This window comes from Megalopta genalis, chromosome 7 (genome assembly GCF_051020955.1).
Source record: "Megalopta genalis isolate 19385.01 chromosome 7, iyMegGena1_principal, whole genome shotgun sequence".
Taxonomy (NCBI): Eukaryota; Metazoa; Arthropoda; class Insecta; order Hymenoptera; family Halictidae; genus Megalopta; species Megalopta genalis.
Window position 1 is genome coordinate 5703688 of NC_135019.1, and position 22168 is coordinate 5725855.

At 37.9% G+C, this 22168-nt stretch overlaps 2 protein-coding genes across 6 annotated transcripts in view; one reads left to right on the forward strand and one right to left on the reverse strand.

Moving 5' to 3' along the window:
• The window catches only part of LOC117229259 (uncharacterized), a 36978-nt gene that overhangs the window by 14216 nt on the left and 594 nt on the right, over positions 1 to 22168 (reverse strand). The window contains exon 1 of one of the 5 annotated variants that reach the window (XM_033485641.2): positions 12723 to 13022. The exons of 2 other annotated variants lie outside the window; for them this stretch is intronic. In XM_033485641.2, coding sequence (XP_033341532.2) covers positions 12723 to 12729 — 7 coding nt within the window. In that variant the 5' untranslated portion in view covers positions 12730 to 13022. Of the gene's footprint in view, positions 1 to 142; positions 285 to 1125; positions 1281 to 12722; positions 13023 to 22168 lie in introns of those variants that run through there. 2 more of the 5 variants (XM_033485640.2, XM_033485638.2) reach the window with 2 other exon arrangements.
• Positions 2507 to 22034, forward strand: LOC117229261 (uncharacterized). The gene is made up of 13 exons (XM_033485643.2): positions 2507 to 4585; positions 5533 to 5618; positions 7714 to 7799; positions 7888 to 8016; positions 9865 to 9994; positions 13016 to 13234; positions 19673 to 19761; positions 19834 to 20070; positions 20368 to 20708; positions 20899 to 21058; positions 21133 to 21259; positions 21353 to 21526; positions 21609 to 22034. Exons 1-13 carry the CDS (start codon positions 4293 to 4295, stop codon positions 21794 to 21796), a joined length of 2259 nt encoding a protein of 752 aa, XP_033341534.2. The 5' UTR covers positions 2507 to 4292; the 3' UTR covers positions 21797 to 22034.

Consider the following 22168-nt stretch of genomic DNA (forward strand, 5'->3'; position numbering starts at 1 on the left):
CTTACAACTAACACTTAAATACTCCTGTTCACTCTTTCTCTCGCTTTCTTTCCTTCTCTCTCTTTTCTCGCTTCTCTATACTCCTGCTTCGTCTCTTTAATTTCACCCTCGCATATTCCACACGTATTGCTTTACCACCCACCCCTCAGAGCAACGTATATTCTGCGATTTTGGAACAGTTCTCGCTGATATAATCGAACGCCTTTCAACCAGCCAGCTGATCTCGTCGAGTACACCCGTCGCGAAGAAATTGCAACATCTTGTGCCATCGCGAATACGCTCGGAATCCGTAAAAATTTGCCATTCAAATAGCAATTTCAGCGGAAACTGAAATATATTCGTAAAGACGTTGTTTTCTATGCTCGGAGACCAAGACGAAATAAAAACGAAAAAATAAAAAAATATAAATAATGCCACGGTTACGTAGCATACTCGTCATCGCTTATTTTTAGCGACACATTTTATGTACGTTCTTTTCAAAGAAGTCGTAACTGCCGACTGATTAAAGCGGGAGTGACTTTTTCAAAATCGGAACGAATGACTTGCATTTCTCTTATGTGTTAGAGAGACTGGTTTATTAAACGTTTAAAGAAAAATTATGATTTTTATCCGGGCCTAAAACGAAAAACCACGCATTTGACGGGTCCCAGTGAAACTGTAATTTTCACGAGTTAATCGATCGATGAAGCGAAAAGACATAATTTTCCAATATTTTTTGCGAGTCTAAGAAATAACAATTTTAGCTAAAATTTCTTCGGAATTTTTGAGAAGTCGTCCCGTTTTAAAAGGTGACCTAATATCGTGGCGAGCGTCAGTGCGTGTTCAAATCAAGCATGACCGAGCAGTGTTTGCATAATGATTAATCACCGGACTGCGGGTCCTTGGTCATACTGTTTTTCTCTTTTTTCTTTTTTAATATAAAACTAGCAATTCGCACGTAGCTCTGCAGCCTGTTACGAACGAACGAAACGATCAACGTATTTCCTAATCGAATAGGGCGTTCAACGATCGCTTGGGCGAACGCGCAATAATTCGCGAGGATCGGTAAAAATGTCTGCTATGCGTAAAAATGTCCAACAAATATTTTTACCACGTCACGATGAATCACGTCGATCGCATGAATACCTTCAAGTAGAAAAATGAAGTTGGTTTCCATAGAGCGCGGCGTGTTTTCAGATGAACGAGGATACGTGTTCATCGTTAATCTTCATTGACCTTCCGCCTCGGCTTTTTTATTCTGATTATCTCCACTGAAATCACCGCGTCTATACTTTTCGAACTGATTCAGAATCAGACCTTCGAAAATCGCGCTGCAATGTAAATATTTGACGTCACGCGAATGCTCGTCTTCTCGTCTGTTTTCACTCGAACGCGTGGCGAAATATTCAACTGCGAACGAATGCGTGTAATAACCAGATCGAGAGGGACGCGGGATCTTCATGCATTTACGATGCATGCAAATTTCCAAAGTTCAAAAAGACGCGTGTATTAACGAGGGTGAATAATTTCGTTTGTGTGCAGAGTATCGGCGCGAGAAGTATACCAGAATATGGAATATGAATAGCCTGTGTTGGTTCTCTCTTGGGTGACGAACGCCGTACTTTTTCGGGGACACCGATGTTGCCCGAAGAATGATACGTACAGTAATGTCTCCCTTACTGACGCTCAGATCGCGCACAAAAATGGACAGATTGGGAGTAGAAAATACGATTATTCGAGCCTTGCAATAAGCAACTATAAAAACAGGTCACACGTCTTGGGAAGAGAAAATTATTTTCGAATTATTATTATTCGAAATTATTATTATGCAGCCTCGCGGCTCGTCTTTATAGTTGCAGATTTGTCAACGACAATAATCTTATCTTCTTTTCCAAATTTACAAGCTGAAGAACAATTAACGAGAATTTACTGTACAGTAAATTTTCCCCAATTGTTCTTCAGCTTGTAATTGACGCTCAAATTGCGCACAAAAATGGACAATTTGGGAGTAGAAAATACGATTATTCGAGCCTTGCAATAAGCAACTATAAAAACAGGTCACAAGGCTTGAATAATCGTATCTCCTCTTCCCAAATTGCTCATTTTTGTTTACAAGCTAAAGAAAAATTAGGGAGAATTTACTGTTCGATTATTCGAGCCACGCGGCTCGTTTTTACAATTGCCGATTGTCAACAACTATAAAACCGACGCGCAAGGCTCGAATAATCTTACCACCTTTCCCCAAATCGCCTAATTTTTATTTACAAGCTGAAGAAAAATTAGGCAGAATTTACTGTTCGATTATTCGAGCCTCGCGGCTTATTTTTATAGTTGCTCGAATAATCGCATCTGCTTTTCCCAAATTATCCATTTTTGCTTGCAAACTGAAGGAAAATTAGGGAGAAATTGCTGTAGTTGTATTTATTGTATTTATCGCGTTAAATGCACCGTATCCTCTGTGTGTTGTAATTTTAAAGAATTATATTCACGAAATTGATTCGATGTTCTTTACGTATAATACAAAATGGTGGTCGCCACGCATGTGTAACGTTGCCAGCGAATGTATTATATTAAATTACTTCAATCTTCTTTGCGGTCTCGGGTTAAGATCGCGCTTTAGTAGTTTTAGATTATTCGAGCCTTACAGCTCGTTTTTATAGTTCTTGATAATTCGTAACTATGAAAACGCAGCGCAAGCCCCGAATAATCGTATCTCCTCGTCCCAAATTGTCCATTTTTATGCGCAATCTGAGCGTCAATTAGAGAGACATAACTGTACCTAGAATGACTCACAAATATCTTCGTACACAGAATGATTATTTATGCGATTTCAATTTACTGACTTTTAATCGCTTCAACAAACCGCGATCTTTCTCTCTCTCCCTCTCTCTCTCACGAAAATCCACCTAGTTTTTCTGCCTCGTCGCTGTGTCTCTCGTTTTCTCTATACTGATTTGTATTGGATAGGTTTTTTAATTTTGATAATACGGTAAATTCTCTCCAATTGTCTCTTAGCTTGCAAAGAAAAATGGACAATTTGGGAAGAGGAGAGATCGCGGCTCATTCTTACAGTTGTCGACAATCGGCGACTATAAAAGCCGCGAGACTCGAATAATTGTATCTCCTCTTCCCAAATTGTCCAAATTTGTTTACAAGCAGAGGGACAATTGGGTAGAATTTATTATACTTATTAACGTTGACTTCTTTATCGACGATTTTAATCAATTTAAAAATCAACTATGTAATGTTATCAGAATCTAGTTTGTCTTCGCTTCGCGGGTTGTAAGTTTACCGTCCCCACTTTCATTTTTATTATTATTCTATTATCGTTATAATTATAACAACATCAACATTTTGTCGAATAAAAGTCCCCTTCATGCTAAATAAATTAAATGAAACAATCACGCCAAACCTAGTTTATGTCTTCGCTTCGCGGATTGTAAGTTTACCGTTTCCACTTTCATTTTTATTATTATTCTATTATCGTTATAATTATAACAACATCAAAATTTTGTCGAATAAAAGTCCCCTTCATGCTAAATAAATTAAATGAAACAATCACGCCAAACTCGCGTAAACTTCGTAGCCGGTAAACCTTCATTCGTTACAGGTAATTACTCCACGTTGAAACATTAAAACAACTAAATTCGCCGACTATTAAAAACCCAATGAAACGACCGAACTTCACGTTTACGTAGGAACTCGTTCGCGGAAGTCTGGCGTAGTTTCGCAACGAGATAAAACACTGAATGAAAACTGTTCTCCGCGTGGGTCTTCGTTAATGAGCCTTAAAAGGTCACCGTTGCCGACCTCCATCGTCGAAGACGTATTTCCCCATATGTCACGAGGAGGATAGATAGACGGAGGATCCGCGCCACGGTCACGTAGAAACCATGAAATAGCTGACGCGTGAAATCTCGACATTATTCACAGCCTGTCAATATTGGACAGGATACAATGCTCGTAATTTCTCATCGGGAAAGATAGCCAGGCCGGCGGAGATACGACGTATCTTTTTCTTCTTTTTCTCTGACGCGGGCGATCGCGCGGCGTCCTGTCGGACTCTCTCGGATTACCGATTTCTATGGGCGATCACATCCTGTACACGCGTATGCAACATCAAACACCTGCGATTGTGCAACGGGCCCGGCGCGTGTTTGCGCCTAGATTGACTTTGTCGCCGGCGTGTTATCGTTAACCGCGGACACCTCAGCCTTTTGTAAACCAGCCGAGAACATCGTCGGGACCTTATAAGTAACAGGTAGGTTCCTACGACTAATTCTTCCGTCCGGATTATCGGCGAACGAAGCACCATGAAGCCGCGAAGAACCCGTCCGAGTTGTTTCGCGGTCTGTTGTCTAGTGTCGATCGGCTGTTTCAATGGTTTCGTCGCGACAGTGAGCCCGATTACGTTTGCCAAGGACTCGGAAGATCGATGGAAATTCTTCGAAGAGAACGTGCCCGTGGACGAGAGGGTGCGAGGATCGAGTGCCGCACAGTTGCCAGCCGAGCCCGAGTGGATCGCTTCTAGCCGGAGTCCAAGGATTCCGTTGTTTATCGACTCGACACGGGATACTGTGCTTTTTTCCACGGATAAATGCAGCAGGTCGGTTTCGTTTTGCTCGTGCGCTTTGGCACTTCGCTTTGAAACTGTTCGATCGCGAGATTTCGTTCGAATTGGTGAGGGGATTTAATGAATGAAGGTTCGTTCGGTGATGATTTGTCTTGATTGCGGATTGGTTTTGATGGATCGATAGCATTTCTGTACATTTTCGTACATTTTTATGCATTTTTCTATGTCTCTGATCATCTTTATACATTTTAGCACATTTTGCACATTATTGTACGTTCTTGTACATTTTTATACATTTATGTACCTTTTTTACATGTAGTTTTCTTTATCGTTTTTAAATATTTTTGTACGTTTCTGTACATTTTCGTACATTTACGTATATTTTGGAATATTTTTAAACACTTTTGTACATTTTTGTGCATTTTCGTATATCTCTGATAATTTTAATACATTTCTATACATTCAGTACATTTTTGTACATTTACACATTTTTATACATTTATGTACATTTTTTATATGCAGTTTTTTAACGTTTTAAAACATTTTTGTACATTTCAGTACATTTTCGTACGTTTATGTACATTTTGAAACATTTCTTAACACTTTTATACACTGTTGAACATTTTTCGTATGCCATCAACGCATAACAATTTGCAATTAAACCTCGCTGCTTTCGTTAACAATTTTGTTCAAAACTTGACGTCAACTATACCCGAATAATTTGATTTCTATGCTTAGACACGTGTGCGACTAGCAAATAAAATAATCGCACAGCAAGTTAACGAGTCGCTAATTACGCTTAATGAAATCTTGTATTCGAGTACCGTAATAACGAACGTACGCAAAAACTACGCGGTGTTTCAAAAGTATTCATTCATTGAGCAAGCCTTATGAAAGAATTCATTATCGAAAGATGAGATGCGTTCTCAATTAATCCCCGTCTCTTGAGCTTCAAATAAACATTGTTCGTCGCTGCGAAGGTATTGCATTGCAAATGGGATTAACCGGGACGAAGATAATTTCCATTACATCAACATCTTTTGGTCGAGCAACATCGCCGCATCTGGTAAGTCGCATGAAGCTATAATGAAACGACAATACGAAGCGACACGCCACACGGTCACAATCGAATCGATTGTGATCGATCAATTATTATTTTTACTTCTGATCATCGCGAGCTCGCTTATCGGAGTCAATTAACCCCTTGCCGTACCATTTTCTTCATAGTTCACTTTTCGATTCTAATCATTTCTAAGAAGAAAAAAGACAAATTTATATTTATTCTATATGTGTTTCACAATTTATGTGTTTCTATATTTACTAAAATGTTTAAATATTGATGACAGTTTAGTAAATATAGAAGCACATATAAATTGTGAAACACATATAGAATAAATATAATATTATAGATTATATTATATATAAGAAGAAAAAATTTCGAAGAAAATTTCTAATTTCTAAGAAGAAAAAAGACAATTTATATTTATTCTATATGTGTTTCACAATTTATATGTATTTCTATATTTACTAAAATGTTCGAATATTGATGACATTTTAGTAAATATAGAAACACATATAAATTGTGAAACACATATAGAATAAATATAAATTGTCTTTTTTCGTCTTAGAAATGATTGTTTAAATATTGATGACGAGAAATCAGAATATTATTCGGACTAAAAAGAAGGAAATAGCATTCATACTTAACAGGTTATTAATAAAAATCTCCGTCACGTGTCAGACTCGTCGAAATAGGGCAAGGGGTTAAAAGAAGCATTTTCCTCAGAATTATAAATTCAGGTAAAATATAATAAACGATCGAACAGACCTAATTTGCTTAAAATTGGCAAAAAGCATGGCAAGGATCGAGTGAAGAACGCCGCATTTTAGCGTCGGCGTGTTCAATTTAACATTTTGGCTGCGGACGATGCGAATACGCGTCATAAAGAAACGGCAATTTTGCATCTAACAAGAAAAATACATCTCCTGCGATTTAGATTGAGATGCTCGCGAAACATGTTCATAAATTTCGCACATTTTAGAACAATTATTCTAGAACAGCTTGCCGAAAGAAACTGCGCCCAGTGCGATCGATAGAACGCGTACAAAATTGATCTTAAAAATAGATCGACGCAGCCAAGCGGTTAAACAATACCGCATCGATTGCCCCAGAAATTTCGGAAGCAGAGAATCCGAGTCGCGTTGGTTCGTGGCTAGAGGCTCGAACAATAAATCTACTTTATTTTTATACGCTAACTCCGAAGCTAAGTTCGCCGATCAAGAACAACACAAGCGACAGACACTGCCGCCTCGAAAATTATTTAGAAACGCCAGTGGCCGACTTTAACACGTTGAATGCCACGCCGGTTTTACAGAAATTGTCCGTGACGCCACGATGAATTTTCTTGTATGTGATACATATAATGTTGAAATATTATCCGCAATAGATAAGTTACAGTGTATAACTATGTTTGACATGTTAATTGCGATAGAGGTCACTGTTTGAATTGACGATGGTAATAATACAAAATTTTAGATATTGACATTTGTTTTAAACTATATACAGGGTGTCCCAAAAATGTCTCGCAATCCGAAAGTGGCGGGTTCCTCGGGTCATTCGAAGCAACTTTTTCCTTTACAAAAATGTTCTCCGAGGCACCGTTAACGAGTTATTAACGAAAAACAGTGACCAATGAGAGGCGAGCTCGGCTGGCGCGAGGCGACCGAGCCAATGAGCGGAACTGGGCTTCGTGCGCTGGTTGGCTGGACCGCCTCGCGTCAGCCGTACTCGATTCTTATTGATTACTGTTTTTCGTTAATAACTCGTTAACGGTGCCTCGGAGAACATTTTCGTAAAGGAAGAAGCTGCTTCAAATGATCCGAGGAACCCGCCATTTCCGGATTGCGAGACATTTTTGGGACACCCTGTATATACAATAGTTTTGCATTAAATCTTTACGTTATTTTCCTAATCTAAGCTTCTCAAGTTACTATATAATTTCGCTAATTTAGCATTTTCTCTCTATCAATTTGGGCGCGCCGGTCACCGGTGGCCCCCATGGCGTCACCGTCAAGTTAAGTGCCGGTCACCGGTGACCCCCGTGGCATTCAACGTGTTAAGTAAAACCTTCGCACTTGTTCCGACACTGTAAACATTGCAGAGAATCCGGCCGGAAGAGGCGACTCGCAATTATCCGCGACGGAGAGCGACAAATGGGCGGCGAACAACGTTCCCAGAAAATGTCAGGTAGTCGCTATTCAAGTTTTCGAGTCGTTCTATGCACACTGTGTCATCGCACCGAAATATACTCAGGCTCTCTTGTTTATGCTTCTAGATATACCTTGACCTGGATTGTGACGCCGAGGCGGGTACTAGCGCGAATTCCATGAGAACGGAAGCATTCTCGGCCGCGCGCAACGAAGGCAACCCTAATAGGCCCGGCGAACCTACTTTCCAGATACCAGTCAGTGTCTCCGCTTTTTTCGCACCTCTTAACGGGATTCGCGGCTTAACGGGATATTCCGATTTAGGAAAAAAATCGACTTTTCTCCCTAGCTCATTTTCTTCGAGGAAAAACTTTCGGGAATAGGTGCAACAAAATCATTCGCTTCGACTCGTAAAAACAAGTTACGGAGCCTTTGAAGTTGATTATTACATTAACTTCAAACGCTCCGTAACTTGTTTTTACTTATTACTAGAAATCTCCATCACGTGCCAGACTCGTCAAAGTATGGCAAGGGATTAAAGCTTTTGGTTTAAAAATGTGCAATTAAAGCTTTGTTGTCAAAAATGTGCACGCTTTCGGTTCGTAAAAACAAGTTACGGAGCCTTTGAAGTTGATTATTACATTGACTTCAAAGGCTCTGTAACTTGTTTCTATTTGTTTACCGAAAGCGTGCACATTTTTGACAACAAATTACACCAAAAGCTTTAACTCCTTGCCATACTTTGACGAGTCTGGCACGTGATGGAGATTTCTAATAATAAGTATGATTAAGTATGATTGCTATTACGTTCTTTTTGGTCTGAGCAAAGTTCTGATTTCTTATCGTCGGTATTTAAACATTTAAGTAAATATAGACACAGGATAAATATAAATTATCTTTGTTTTTCTTAGAAGTGATTAAAATCGAAAAACTTCTAATCATTGTAACTATGAAGAAAATGGTACGGGAAGGGGTTAAACGCGTTTCCCTCGAAACCTTATCTTTTCGACTGGCTGACATAATATCTCAAGATTTAGTTGGCCAGAACTATAAGAATTCAAAGATATCGATTCTGCTATTTTGTTTAACATCGTACATATTGAAATAGAAGCTAAGAACGCGAAACTCTAACTTCGAAGTGCCGCCATTTCTTTTATTACAAAAATTTCGACTTTTCTCTAGTTCCAACCATAATTACATCCTTTCCAATGAACTCTTTTTTTTTAATGGGACTTACTCGAATGTTCTATTGTTTATACATTTGCTGCTATTTTTACTTGAAAAAGATACTGTGTACGCCAGAAATGCAAGTAAATATAGAGTGATAATACTATTAATATTCGGACACTTTTCGAAACGCGATAACTTTTTTAGAACTGGACTAAACGACTTGAATTTCATTTTAGATGACAGAACGACCAGTCTAAAATAACCTTGACATAACTAGAATGCGTTCCTTAAATTTTTCCTATTGCTTAGAATGACAAAAGAGAATAAAGAACTCTCGTTTTTTAACTTCTTCATCTGAGCCTGTAACGAAAATTTAAAAAATGTGTTTCATAGATCCCGGTAAATTGTATGCGTGTTAAAAATTTCACAGAGATCGGTAGACCTTCGTACACGAGCTGTAAACAATTAAAGATCGTACAATTTGCAGTATTTACAATCTTTTAATACTTGTAACTCGCTTTTACGTCAACTGATTTCGATGAAATTTTTGTTATAGTCTCAGATAAAAATCAGTTAAAAAAGCGAGTGTCTATTATTTTGTTTCGTTATTCCAATGTAATAGCAAAATTGTAACAAAGTTGTTTAATCGTCGTCTGCTATACCATTCCCTCTGTCACAGAAAAACAAATTCAAATTATTTTATCATTAAAAAAGAATTGTAATTATTCTAGTTTTAAAAAGGTTATTGCGTTTTAAAAAGTGTCCGAACATTAATAGAAGTCACTGTATGTATGAAAGCCCAATAGAAAACAGTCTGCGGTTCGTTTAAAAAAGAACAAAATCGGAACGAATGCCTGAGAACGCATGTCTAAACCGGAACATCCTCGTAAAATGCTGATAACGATGCTCGTAAAACCCTGATCGTTTTTTTCCAGGTGAGCGTGTCGAGAAGACGCGATCTGAGCGGAGAGACGCGGACGAAATTCTTGGTCGAAGACAGGGCCGATCGGGTCGTCGTGAACGTGGAGGGGAACGTATCGAACGCTGTGCTTCGCATTCCGATGAGTAAGTAATTACCGGAGGTTCAAGGCCGCGGATAATTCGATAACGAATTAGCCAGCCGATCGATCGACGGCTCGCGGAATCGCAGTACGCGCGCGCCGTGCGAAAACTGCGCCTCGAGGAGCCACGTGCTCCGAATGCTGTGCGAGCAACTTCGTAAACTATAAATAATTTTCGACACTCCGGACACGAGCCGGCACCGTGAATTAATGGTCCTGTAGATTCGCGGCCGTGTTAATTGTCTATCGAGACGACGTCGAGTTCGCGAAAATTACGGACGAGCATTTTGCGTCGAACCTATTTCCAATTGGAAATAGTAATGGCGTTTATGGTAATTTGCGAAGTTCTGATTAATTCGCGTCAAAGAGAAATTCGAATAGTCTGTTCAGGATTGTATATACAATAAATATACACTAATAAATATAAACTAAAGTTTTGGATGAAAGAGAAAGCTGCTTTTGAAGTCTCTCGACGCATTCGGAGCGATTACGTTCATTTTGTGCAGCAATATTGAAATACATCTTCGCGCAGGCTGCACACACGATTTAGTTGAAGGGGCGACTTTCGACAAAAAAATACTCAGTGACCCAAAAAGCGTACAAAGGTAACGATCGTAAAGAAACGTTCTACGCGCGACACTTCTTTGCGATCGATTTTCAGTGGGACACACACTTTTAATTACAGTAGAGAGACTCCTTTGTCCGAACGGTTTAGTTTTACAATTTCTTGGTATCTAATCATTGTATTATTTAGATACATTATCGCCTAGCAGAGAAATTGAACTTCTGTTTTAGATAATAGAATGTTCTGCAATCAGAATATTATAAAAAGAAGTCTTCTGATAAGAGAGTCTCTATTGTATGTCAAGGTTATGTCAAGATTATGTTAACGGAATGAAACACCAATTTTCAGTGACGTAAAACAAGAATTGTTGCTACACAAAAACTATCGTGCGCTTTAGCGAGCCGAAGAACCGTAATCAGTGCCTCGCGGCATGCACCTATGCTAATTATGTTGACGCGCTAATGACTTTACGTCCTTAAACTTTTACTTTGCAACTGTATTTCTGCGCGAAACGAAAACAAATTTATTTAACCCGTTCGTTCAGCGATAAAAAGAAAATTAACAAAAACGAGACTAACGATTATGAGATCCAGGAAACAGCGGATTGCAAAGTGTGATTACAAAAACAAACATTACCAAAGGTAGCATACTTTCGACATTTCCGCTGTTGCTTGATTATTACATAAACGAACGGACAAGTTTTTTTTGTGCGAATTGGGAAAATGCAACGCTGTTTTTAACTCGCTCGAGACGAAATTTTCAGGAGAAACTTCGTTAATTTACTGTTCGGTCGACAATCTATTATTGATAGAGTAAATTCTACGCAATTGTTCCTCAGTTTGTAAACAAAAACGGACAATTTGGGAAGAGAAAATTATTTTCGAATTATTATTATGCAGCCTCGCGGCTCGTCTTTATAGTTGCAGATTTGTCAACGATAATAATCTTATCTTCTTTTCCAAATTTACAAGCTGAAGAACAATTAACCAGAATTTACTGTACAGTAAATTTTCCCTAATTGTTCTTCAGCTTATACTTGACACTCAAATTGCGCACAAAAATGGACTGTTTGGTAGTAGAAAATACGATTACTCGAGCCTTGCAATAAGCAACTATAAAAACAGGTCACAAGGCTTGAATAATCGTATCTCCTCTTCCCAAATTGCTCATTTTTGTTTACAAGCTAAAGAAAAATTAGGGAGAATTTACTGTTCGATTATTCGAGCCTGGCGGCTCGTTTTTACAATTGCCAATTGTCAACAACTATAAAAACGAGGCGCAAGGCTCGAATAATCTTACCCCCTTTCCCCAAATCGCCTAATTTTTATTTACAAGCTGAAGAAAAATTAGGCAGAATTTACTGTTGGATTATTCGAGCCTCGCGGCTCGTTTTTATAGTTGCCAATTGTCAACAACTATAAAACCGAGGCGCATGGCTCGAATAATCTTACCCCCTTTCCCCAAATCGCCTAATTTTTATTTACAAGCTGAAGAAAAATTAGGCAGAATTTACTGTTCGATTATTCGAGCCTCGCGGCTCGTTTTTATAATTGCCAATTGTCAACAACTATAAAAACGAGGCGCAAGGCTCGAATAATCTTACCTGCTTTCCCCAAATCGCCTAATTTTTATTTACAAGCTGAAGAAAAATTAGGCAGAATTTACTGTTGGATTATTCGAGCCTCGCGGCTCGTTTTTATAGTTGCCAATTGTCAACAACTATAAAACCGAGGCGCAATGCTCGAATAATCTTACCCCCTTTCCCCAAATCGCCCAATTTTTATTTACAAGCTAAAGAAGAATTGGCAAGAATTTACTGCACTTCGAAAAATAAATTCACGTTATCCGGTTCTATAAAAAGAACGTCATCGACATTGCCGGTGCGTCATCGACAGTTTCCAAGTTACGAGACAATCGTTGCTGTGCACCTGCACGAATCACCCATTAGAACGATCACATGAAACAACATCACAAAATCAACAAGACCACCACAAGCAACATCATAACAGCTGCTACGTGAACTCACGAGTCTGACGGAAAAGCCTGACGTAACTCGGCAAATTACGTAAACATAGCCGAAAGCGAAGCGCAAATCAATTAGCACAGTTGCTGGATTCTTTTTGCGCTACCAGTGGACCGTTCGCGCGAGCGAGCACCCTTCGCGTACCGTTCATTGTATCGACCGCATAGTCGTTTCTGGCAATTCAGTCCGCGGCTGTGGCATCGCGACAAGCGACTGTTGTCGCTTTCGTGGAGAATCGAGCGAGCCACTTTGCAGGCGCGTAGCATGATCGTTCGCGATCATGAACGTCTGTGTCACCGTGAGATTCTCCCTCAGCGACGCGGAAACATTGTCCCCCGAAGTTGTGTAATTCGCGCGAAATCGGTTCTCACGGTGCCGGATAATTAATTGATCGGCGACGGTCGACCGCAAAGAATTACACGCGTTCTAATTAACAGACGTGACAGTGCCATGGCTCGGCACCGTGGTGTCTTGGACGCGCAGGGGTGAAACGGACGGGGTGAGAATCGACACGAACAACGCGCCGCCTGGCGAGTGGTGGATAAAGCTCACGGGGGAGGATAATTCGAAGTACCATTTCACCGCGGAAGCTTTCCCACGGCCAACTGATAGCACGACGATCGAGGAATCGTTTGTCCAGGATCCATGGATCTCCGGTGAGTGAACACGTTTTTTCCGCGAAACTTCGACGCTGGGCTGCGAATCTTCGTGCAATCGTCGAACTAATGTAGAAATTGTCCAATATTTAACCCTTTGCAGTCGAAGCTATTTGAATTCGAAATCCAAAACATAATTTCTGATCTACAGTATTTTTATTTTATATAATTTATCGCGACTCATGCGTATGAAATTGGGCCTATTGGCAAGTACAATGCAATTTTAACACGTTCCGTGCCACGTGTACCATCGATGGAACACGCTTGCATGTTTACTTAGTGAACTGAACAAATTGTTTACAAGAAATTTAGAACCGAAGAATCAATTTCCATCGCAAGAATGGGCGTTGATAAGTTTTTGTTACGTTGTTATGTGTACGAGAATTAATAATTGCACGTAATACATCAAGTTTTAGTAAAATATCAAAGTGTGAAGATTCGAGTAAAAAAAGCTCGGCACGGAACGTGTTAATAGTCTTTTTTAAAGTATAAACGAGTTTGATGCTCTTCGAATGATTTTGAAAAATAGCATATCAATTTTTAGTGGCGCCTCAGAGTCGCCATTCGATTGCAAAGGGTTAAACAATATAGAATCTGTATCGATTAGGAAAGGACTATACGTGATGAAGACAGGAAATATCGCGTACCGTACCTACAACTAGGATTACAACTACTTCACTTAATTTGACAACTTGCAACGCTCCTCACTCGACGACACTCTCGAACACTCTCTGTCCACTCCAAACACGCTCCATCGACACTTTTCTACTTTTCGACTTTTCTAAAAACGTGACAATCGCATCCGCCGGCTCTCCGTCGCCAAGGGTTTTTTTTCATCTGACCCGGGCCTTCGCCAACGTTTCTCTTTCAATACAAAGTCTTAAAACTACGGTCTCCTAAGCCTAACACTCCTCCTCGTCCTAAACGTACCCACTAAATTACGATACTACACTAATTGTCGAACTAATTTCTCGAGAATAGAGCACTTGTCGCGTGCCGAAAGTTCGAGCAGTTCTCTATGCTGATTTCTGAGAGATCGGATGTACATACTGCGAATGCGTGACCGACTACGGTAAAGTCTCCCTAATTGACGTCCAGAGTTTGCACAAAAATGGACAATTTCGGAAGAGGAGATACGATTGTTCGAGCCTTGCAGGTCGTTTTTTAGATGCTTCGTTCGGAAGTTATTGTACAAAATCGCGTCGCAACGCGTGAACAAGTACAACAATGTCTCTCTAATTGACGCTCAGATTGTCCACAGAAATGGACAATTTGAGAAGAGGAGACTTGCGGTTCGTTTTTATAGTTACGAATTGTCAATAACTATTTAAAAAAAAAACGAGCCACAAGGCTCGAACAATCGTATCTCCGCTTCCCAAATTGTCCATTCTTGTGCACAATTCGGGCTTCAATTAGGGAGACATTACTGTATATGCGGCCTCCAATCGTGTATCGATTTATTTGCATTCTCGTTGTTCGCATTGTTACATTTTATACGTTGCCAATAATTCGCTGTTTTTGCTTCGACCAGGAGCGTGTACATTATTATTCAATGAATGTAATATACATTAACGGCTCGGCCATTCAGCAGCCATAAATTATAGGAAACCTGGAGGCAAATTATTACACTGTTTAAAACTGTGATCACGGAGAAACAAAAATTTGTAACTTCGTTGCTTTTCGACAATGATTCCGCGTGGCTGTTCTGTTGCTTAAGGAAATTAAGAACGCGACATACGAACAGAGAATAAAAAATATTCCATAACTCGCGTAGAAATTATGCTACATTTTGCTTTTAAAACTTCGATCACTTTAAAACTTCGATTTACCACTTCGACCAAAAAACGAATAACAAACAGCTGTTTACGAAACTGCAATAAAGTGTAAATTGAAAAGAACTCGCCGAAAATCTGCGAAAGTTTAGAAAAGAATTGGCTTAAAAGTCTGCCTAAAAATCACCTAAAAATCGCGTAAAAATCGCGTAAAAATCGACTCACCGTGGTCGGTGGGCACGCCGAGCTGTCTGTAACTTCGTTCGCGTCACACTGGCACAATTCCGATAGCATCGGAAGAGCACGAGAGACAACAGTTTCACCGACCGGCGATTAACACGCGGAAATAACAATCGCGGTTATTTAATCTTCGGGGGACTCGGCGGTCCGCGTACAGAAGAAGCTCGATATCGCGGCGCGTATATTCGCGACGACACGCTTCTGACAACTGGCAACCTCGTCTTCGCTTTTTGGCGAAGATATACTCGGTTGCTATTGTGCAACGCGCGGCGAGCTGCCCTTTGCTCAAGCTCGCGCGCGTTCGTCTGACGCACGCTACCCGCTCAGGAGGAAACGATATTCGCCGCGAATATTTTTTGCCATGCGTCGTCCGCCACGACAGGCCTGAATGGAGAGGAATGATCTATCGACGATCCCGATGCTTCGTTTCGATGAATCGCGGGGGGTCGTTCCACCGTTTTCAGTCGAAAGTCCGCTATTCGAAGTTTCGCTGTTCTTTTGGATTCCCTTCGATTTCGTTTCACGTGTAATCGCTCATTTCTTTTAAATCATAATAATATATATAAACATAATATATCATAATAATGATAAAAAAAATATATATCATAATATATATAAATCATAATTTGCTAATACACATAAATAAATTTTCACATAAATTGCTAATTTTATTTATGGTATTTTATGGTATTTTATGGTATTTTATTTATTTTATGGTATTTTGATGTGTAAGGGGGTGGGACCGCTCGTGGCCCGTAAGAAAACCAATAAAGTTTGTTATTAATTGCTGATATCAAAAGGTGACGAATGTGGAAATCAATTTTAAAAAAAGTAGCGATGAATAATGGGTATGAAAGTGTTGAGCTTCGATAGCGTTTTTATAAAGCAATGATCTTTATAAATTGATTTACAGCTTATCACTAGACTGCATTTATGGCGACACTGAATAGAGCTATTAATTTCAGTTAATTGTCAATAAGAATAAAAGGTATGAATGCATGGATCACTTTCGACCTACGGAAATTATTATTATTATAGCCGCTATTATCGATAACTATAAAAACGAGCCGCAAGGCTCGTTATAATAATAAAGATAATAATAATAAATAAATATAATAATGATAAAAATAAAAAAATATAATAATAATAATATAATAATAATCGGTATCCCCTCTTCCCAAGTTGTCCATTTTCGTCTCCAAGCTGAGGGACAATTGGGGAGAATTTACCGTGGCTCCTGTTTCTTGTAACAGGTTCCGTTTATTTCACGTAAACATTTAGCAATTAACATTTCATCCACGATCGAAAAACTTTTCAAACAACCGACCGTGTTACATCAAAAAAAGAACTTTAATTATTTTTCGATTACGATGCCTGAAACAACTTCTCGATTTAACCACCGCAGCTTGCTTTCATTCAGCTAGATTGCGGAAAAGTTTCGTCGCAGTTCGCGATCGACAATCAATTTAATACGTATCGTCGTCAGTGAAAGAGAACGTAACCGCTATTTCTGATAATGAGTATAATTCTCTTTTGCTTTCGCTTGTTCCCAGAGAATTCTACCCATCTTCTTCTGTCCGACAATAAACATGTTTTCGTCCGTTCTGGACAATAATATTGTGAGATATTCGAGGGACAAGTACAAGTATTTTAAGCATACTTCTGACGTTCACAAAGGTTCCAGGAAAGTAAAGGGAAGCAATCCTTTCTCCATCAACGCGTTTCCAATTAAAATTCTTTTCAATTCGAATTCCAATTAGAGACAGATCTTTCGCTACTTTTAAAAAGCACTATTATCTTTGCATCACGTGTAGTATGACATTGAATAAACAAAAAAAATCACTTCGTGATCTTATCGAGGGCTCTCGACGATAGTTATAACACAGAGAGCGGATTTTTATGCAAAATAAAAATCGTTTCCGTTAATTGGAAATAACAAATGGTCGCATTTAATACGCCCATTTCGTCACAAATCCATAAACTCCGCGATATCAATGTATACAATTGCATTCGTTGCACAACTCGTTGGACGATAAATCATAACGCGGTGTGAACCCACTGAAAACATAAATCGCGTTATCTGGCAGCTGAAACAGTCTATTTTAACGGTTAATGTAATTATAACATTAAGGCAAGATAGCTGCGAACCGAATTTACGTCCAGTTCTATTATTGTATCGGTGTATCTTGATCGTGCATGTTCCTTCTTACAGAGATTTCGCGGTTTACTTGAACCGAATTATTCTGTTTTTGCTCGACACGACCAGTCCACGTCATCAGCGATTAGTTGATGTTGACGTTTTGTTCAACAACTGCAGCTGGCACCGGTGATAGTGTCGTCACCCGGACGAATGTAATATAGAAAATATAAAACATTCGGCATGTTCCTCTTTGTTCGGTGAGAAAAATGTGTGAAACGAATAAAATCGACGATATCGTTGTCGATGTGACTAATAATACATCAATTTATTACAACGAAATAGATTGTATATACACTTTTTTTGATTGAAGCAGACTCGTGTAAAATTGGTAGTATTGTAATAAATTCTCTCCCTAATTGACACTCAGATTGTACGCAAAAATGGGGATGCGATTATTCGTGCCTTGCGGGTCGTTTTTATTTATTTTGTATTTATTATTTTTACTATTTCGACGACTATCAAAATATATAATCGAATATATATAAAATAAAAAAAGATAAATAATAATAAATATAATAATAAATAAAAACAAGCCGCAAGGCTCGAATAATTCTATCTGCATTTTTATATTGTAATATAAATATTATTAATATAATATTTATATAATTAATATTATTAATATTATTAATATAATATTTATATAATTAACATTATTAATATTATTAATATAATATTTATATTACAATGTAAAAATGCAGATACAATTATTCGAGCCTTGCGGCTTGTTTTTATTTATTATTATATTTATTATTATGTATCTTTATTTATTTTATATATATTCGATTATATCAATTATATATTTTTATATATTTTTGTATGTATATATAATCGTATAATAATCGTATCTCCTCTTCCCAAATTGTCCACTTCTGTGCACAATCTGAGCGTCAATCAGGGAGAATTCACTGCACACCGGGAAATTGTTACTTTCCAAATTGTAAATTTGTTTCCCCGAGAATCGGCTGGAAATTACTGCGAATTCTAATTCCACGCGATCGATACGATCCACCGAAATTTGAACAATATATTGGAGCTAATGTATGTTCGATGATTATGGTCAGAGATTTCTTGCCCCGCGACTGTTATGCAGTTTTATCTACGATGCCTGCGAGCTGCTCGTTATCTCGCGGAATATTTTCCCAGCAACGTTTCCTCGTGGAAACAACAACTTTCTTTACTAATTGTGATCATTAATACGCGCGTCCGGCACGAAGTTTTGCTAATCAATAACCAGATATTCTTTTTGCGAACCATTATGTGCACCCACGTCAATCCCGTTTACACGTTCTCTGGTTCAATGAATGACCATGTACGCCGCACGATGTTTTCTCTTGGATCTGTTTATCTCGAATTTTACGCGCGATCTTCGAAGGTCGCAGAAATTGTTATGTTAAGAAATTCTAACGAAAACACTTTTGAGGTCTGCTTATTAAAGCGCTCGGCGTTTATTGACGAAGCAATGTCTGCCGATAATATTCATTTATAAAGGTACAATAGAACCACGGATTCCTGTGAAATTGGCGCCGATTTTACAATGATTATTAACCCTTTGCGCTCGGAGCCATTTTTTTTTAACTGTGAATCTAAAACAATTTCTCTGACCTATAGCATTTCCATAGTATAGTATAGTATATGTATAGTATATCCATTTTATACTACAAAGTGCATTTTATGCATTTCGAGTGCATAAAAGTCTTGTGACTCGTGCAACGGTGTCACAATTTTTAACAATTTTATATATCTAAACTTTGATAATGTAAAAATTATCTTGGAACCTATAGCATTTCCATAGCATAGTATAGTATATGTATAGTATATCCATTTTATATTACAAAGTGCATTTTATGCATTTCGAGTGCATAAAAGTCTTATGACTCGTGCAACGGTGTCACAATTTTTAACAATTTTATATATCTAAACTTTGATAATGTAAAAATTATTTTGGAACCTATAGCATTTCCATAGTATAGTATAGTATATGTATAGTATATCCATTTTATATTACAAAGTGCATTTTATGCATTTCGAGTGCATAAAAGTCTTGTGACTCGTGCAACGGTGTCACAATTTTTAACAATTTTATATATCTAAACTTTGATCATGTAAAAATTATCTTGGAGCATGGTGTAACAATTTTAGCGGTGTCTCGGATTCACCGCTCGAGTGCGAAGGGTTAATTAGTGCTACAGAGAGTTCGCGAATCTAAGCAGAGCTTTCTTTTTCCAGGCACCGTGAACAGATTACCATTCACCGAATATCGAGCGAAAACTAAGGAGGATGATTTCGTAATGTTGGACGAAAGTATAAACGCCGGGGTGTGTGAACAATTGCTCGAGTGATTAGTGTCGTTTAAAGTGCACGAGAAAATCTAATAATATGTGTCCTAGGCATTCTACGCGAAGACAAGAGCATTAGAAGATTCAGACGTAAGAATCGATTCTAAATCGGTCAGTGACGAGAAGGTAACGCGCGAACGATCTTTGGAGCACGCTAACGAGACGACGCTGGAAAATGTTAATGGAAATGATGCGACGAGATCTTCTATCCCTAGAAACAGTAACTACATTGACGTCGCTATATTTACCGATAACGAGAACATAACTGATGAAAAACTGTCGACACGGGTAAAATTTTCTTTTTCAATTTGCAATGTTACTACCATAAAAATTTCACGTGATCTTTACTACGCGGATAATTGGTCTATTAATTTTTAAACCACTCTAAAAAGCTACCCCTATATAGCGATTAACTTTTAATTTCTTTCAAAATTTACAAAACCAGTCTTTTTTAAAGATTTTCCGCGATTTTCATTGGAGAATTAAATTAATCTATTAAATTGGTTTGATAATTCTAGTTTTAGCTAATGCTGCTCCAAAAATGTTAACTAACTTTTACACCAATTTATTCGAATTTTCATTTAGGAGCAGCAGCATGGAATTGGTGCGAGATCCTCGATTCCATTGACCGAAAATATTGATGTCAATATCAGGAAGGAAATTAACAATGGTAACTCGCATATGAAAATGGTAGGAACTTCGGAGAATCAAGAATTATTCGAAGAGTTGGTGAATTACAATAACGAGGACACTATCCAGGAGCGAAAGATGCTCATAGAAGTGAATAGAAATTCTAACTTGATAGCTGCGCCAGGAACAGTGCACAGAGTTGTTTTCGATGTAATGAATAATTGCGTTCTTCCTGTTAGATACGGGTTCAGAGCAAAGAGTACACCGTTCAGATTGTACAATGTTGTGCCGATGTAGTAAGTTGGTAACTTATGTAACTCCTACATTTGATTTTTGATTTTATCTGGATCTATTACGTTAGATTGCTGCAATTGTAAATTATTTCGTTTATGGTAAAATCTTTCAGGAATATAATTAACGAATGAGATAAGTGAATTTGTAGTCTGAAATTCGCATTGCTCTAAGTTTATTTATGATTTGTTACAGTGCGTGGATATATCCTGGCCAAATGAGCAAAGTGGCGGTAGATATAATTATACCTGATAATACTTCACCCGATACTGCCAGCACTGTTACATTGTCTATTCAAGGTACCGAAATAAAGGAAAAATCAGCATACGTATATGTGCAGGGTTCGCTATCAAAGGTAATAATAAATGCAGAATAAAATAAGTTTCTTAGGAACAATACTTTATTAATTTTATAATCTCTAATGCACAGTTAACGGATGATGCGAAGCCAAAAATCGAGTATACTTTCAATAACAACTGTGCTGGGAAATTGGATAAGAGCCAATGCTCCAAAACTCGTTGGAGCATGGACCTTCGAATTCAGGACTACGATTCAGGTATAGATCGTACTTCGATACGAGTAAATATAAAATATAACATAGTGATCAAAATTTGAGTAACTTAAGCAGCAATGTAAATGTTTAATATAGGTTTGAAACGTATAATTTCATCAGCAAACGAAGTTTACCCACGTACAGAATTTATTAGTGGTACAAGAACTCTTGTAACGTTTTTCTACTCTGCTACTTGTTGTGACACAACAACTAAAATAACAGCAGTGGACTTACTGGACAATTATAACACTGTTACAATTGATGTTACTGGTAAAACAAGTATACGTATTCCTTAACCAAAGAAGAATCTCTTAAAAAGATGTTTTACATTTTATACGTTATGTTTTTTCAGAGTGGAATAATCTAACTGAAGCACAAGTAGCAGCTATTTCTATGGGAGCGTTGCTTGCTTTGTTACTCATTATTCTTATCATTATATTGATAATATGTTGCATTCGTAGGAGAAAAAGTTTGGATTTGCCTTATTCACAAAGATATGGATCTAGACCACCTGGACAGGCTGAGAGAACAAATTTATAATTTATTATTTACTTTATTAAGCCAAACAAACTTAAATGTGCAATATATGCATATTCGCGAAAATTGACATAAATTGTTCTTGTATCGCATATATCAAGAAATGTACATAAAAGAACTCGTCCATAAATTTTGTACTGTAATTAATATTATGTTTGTAAAATATGCTAACTCTCTCTAATCCTAAGCACATTACATCTTAAGAGAGTGTACTACAAAATAAAAAATATATTCTTCATTATATGCGTTGCATTTAATAGTAGTATATATAGGATTATTAATTGAAGCGCATAACATTATTTAGATACCAATAGTTTACAAACAAGAAATGATTGATTATATCTACCCGTGTCGACTTTATATTATGTAGTTTTA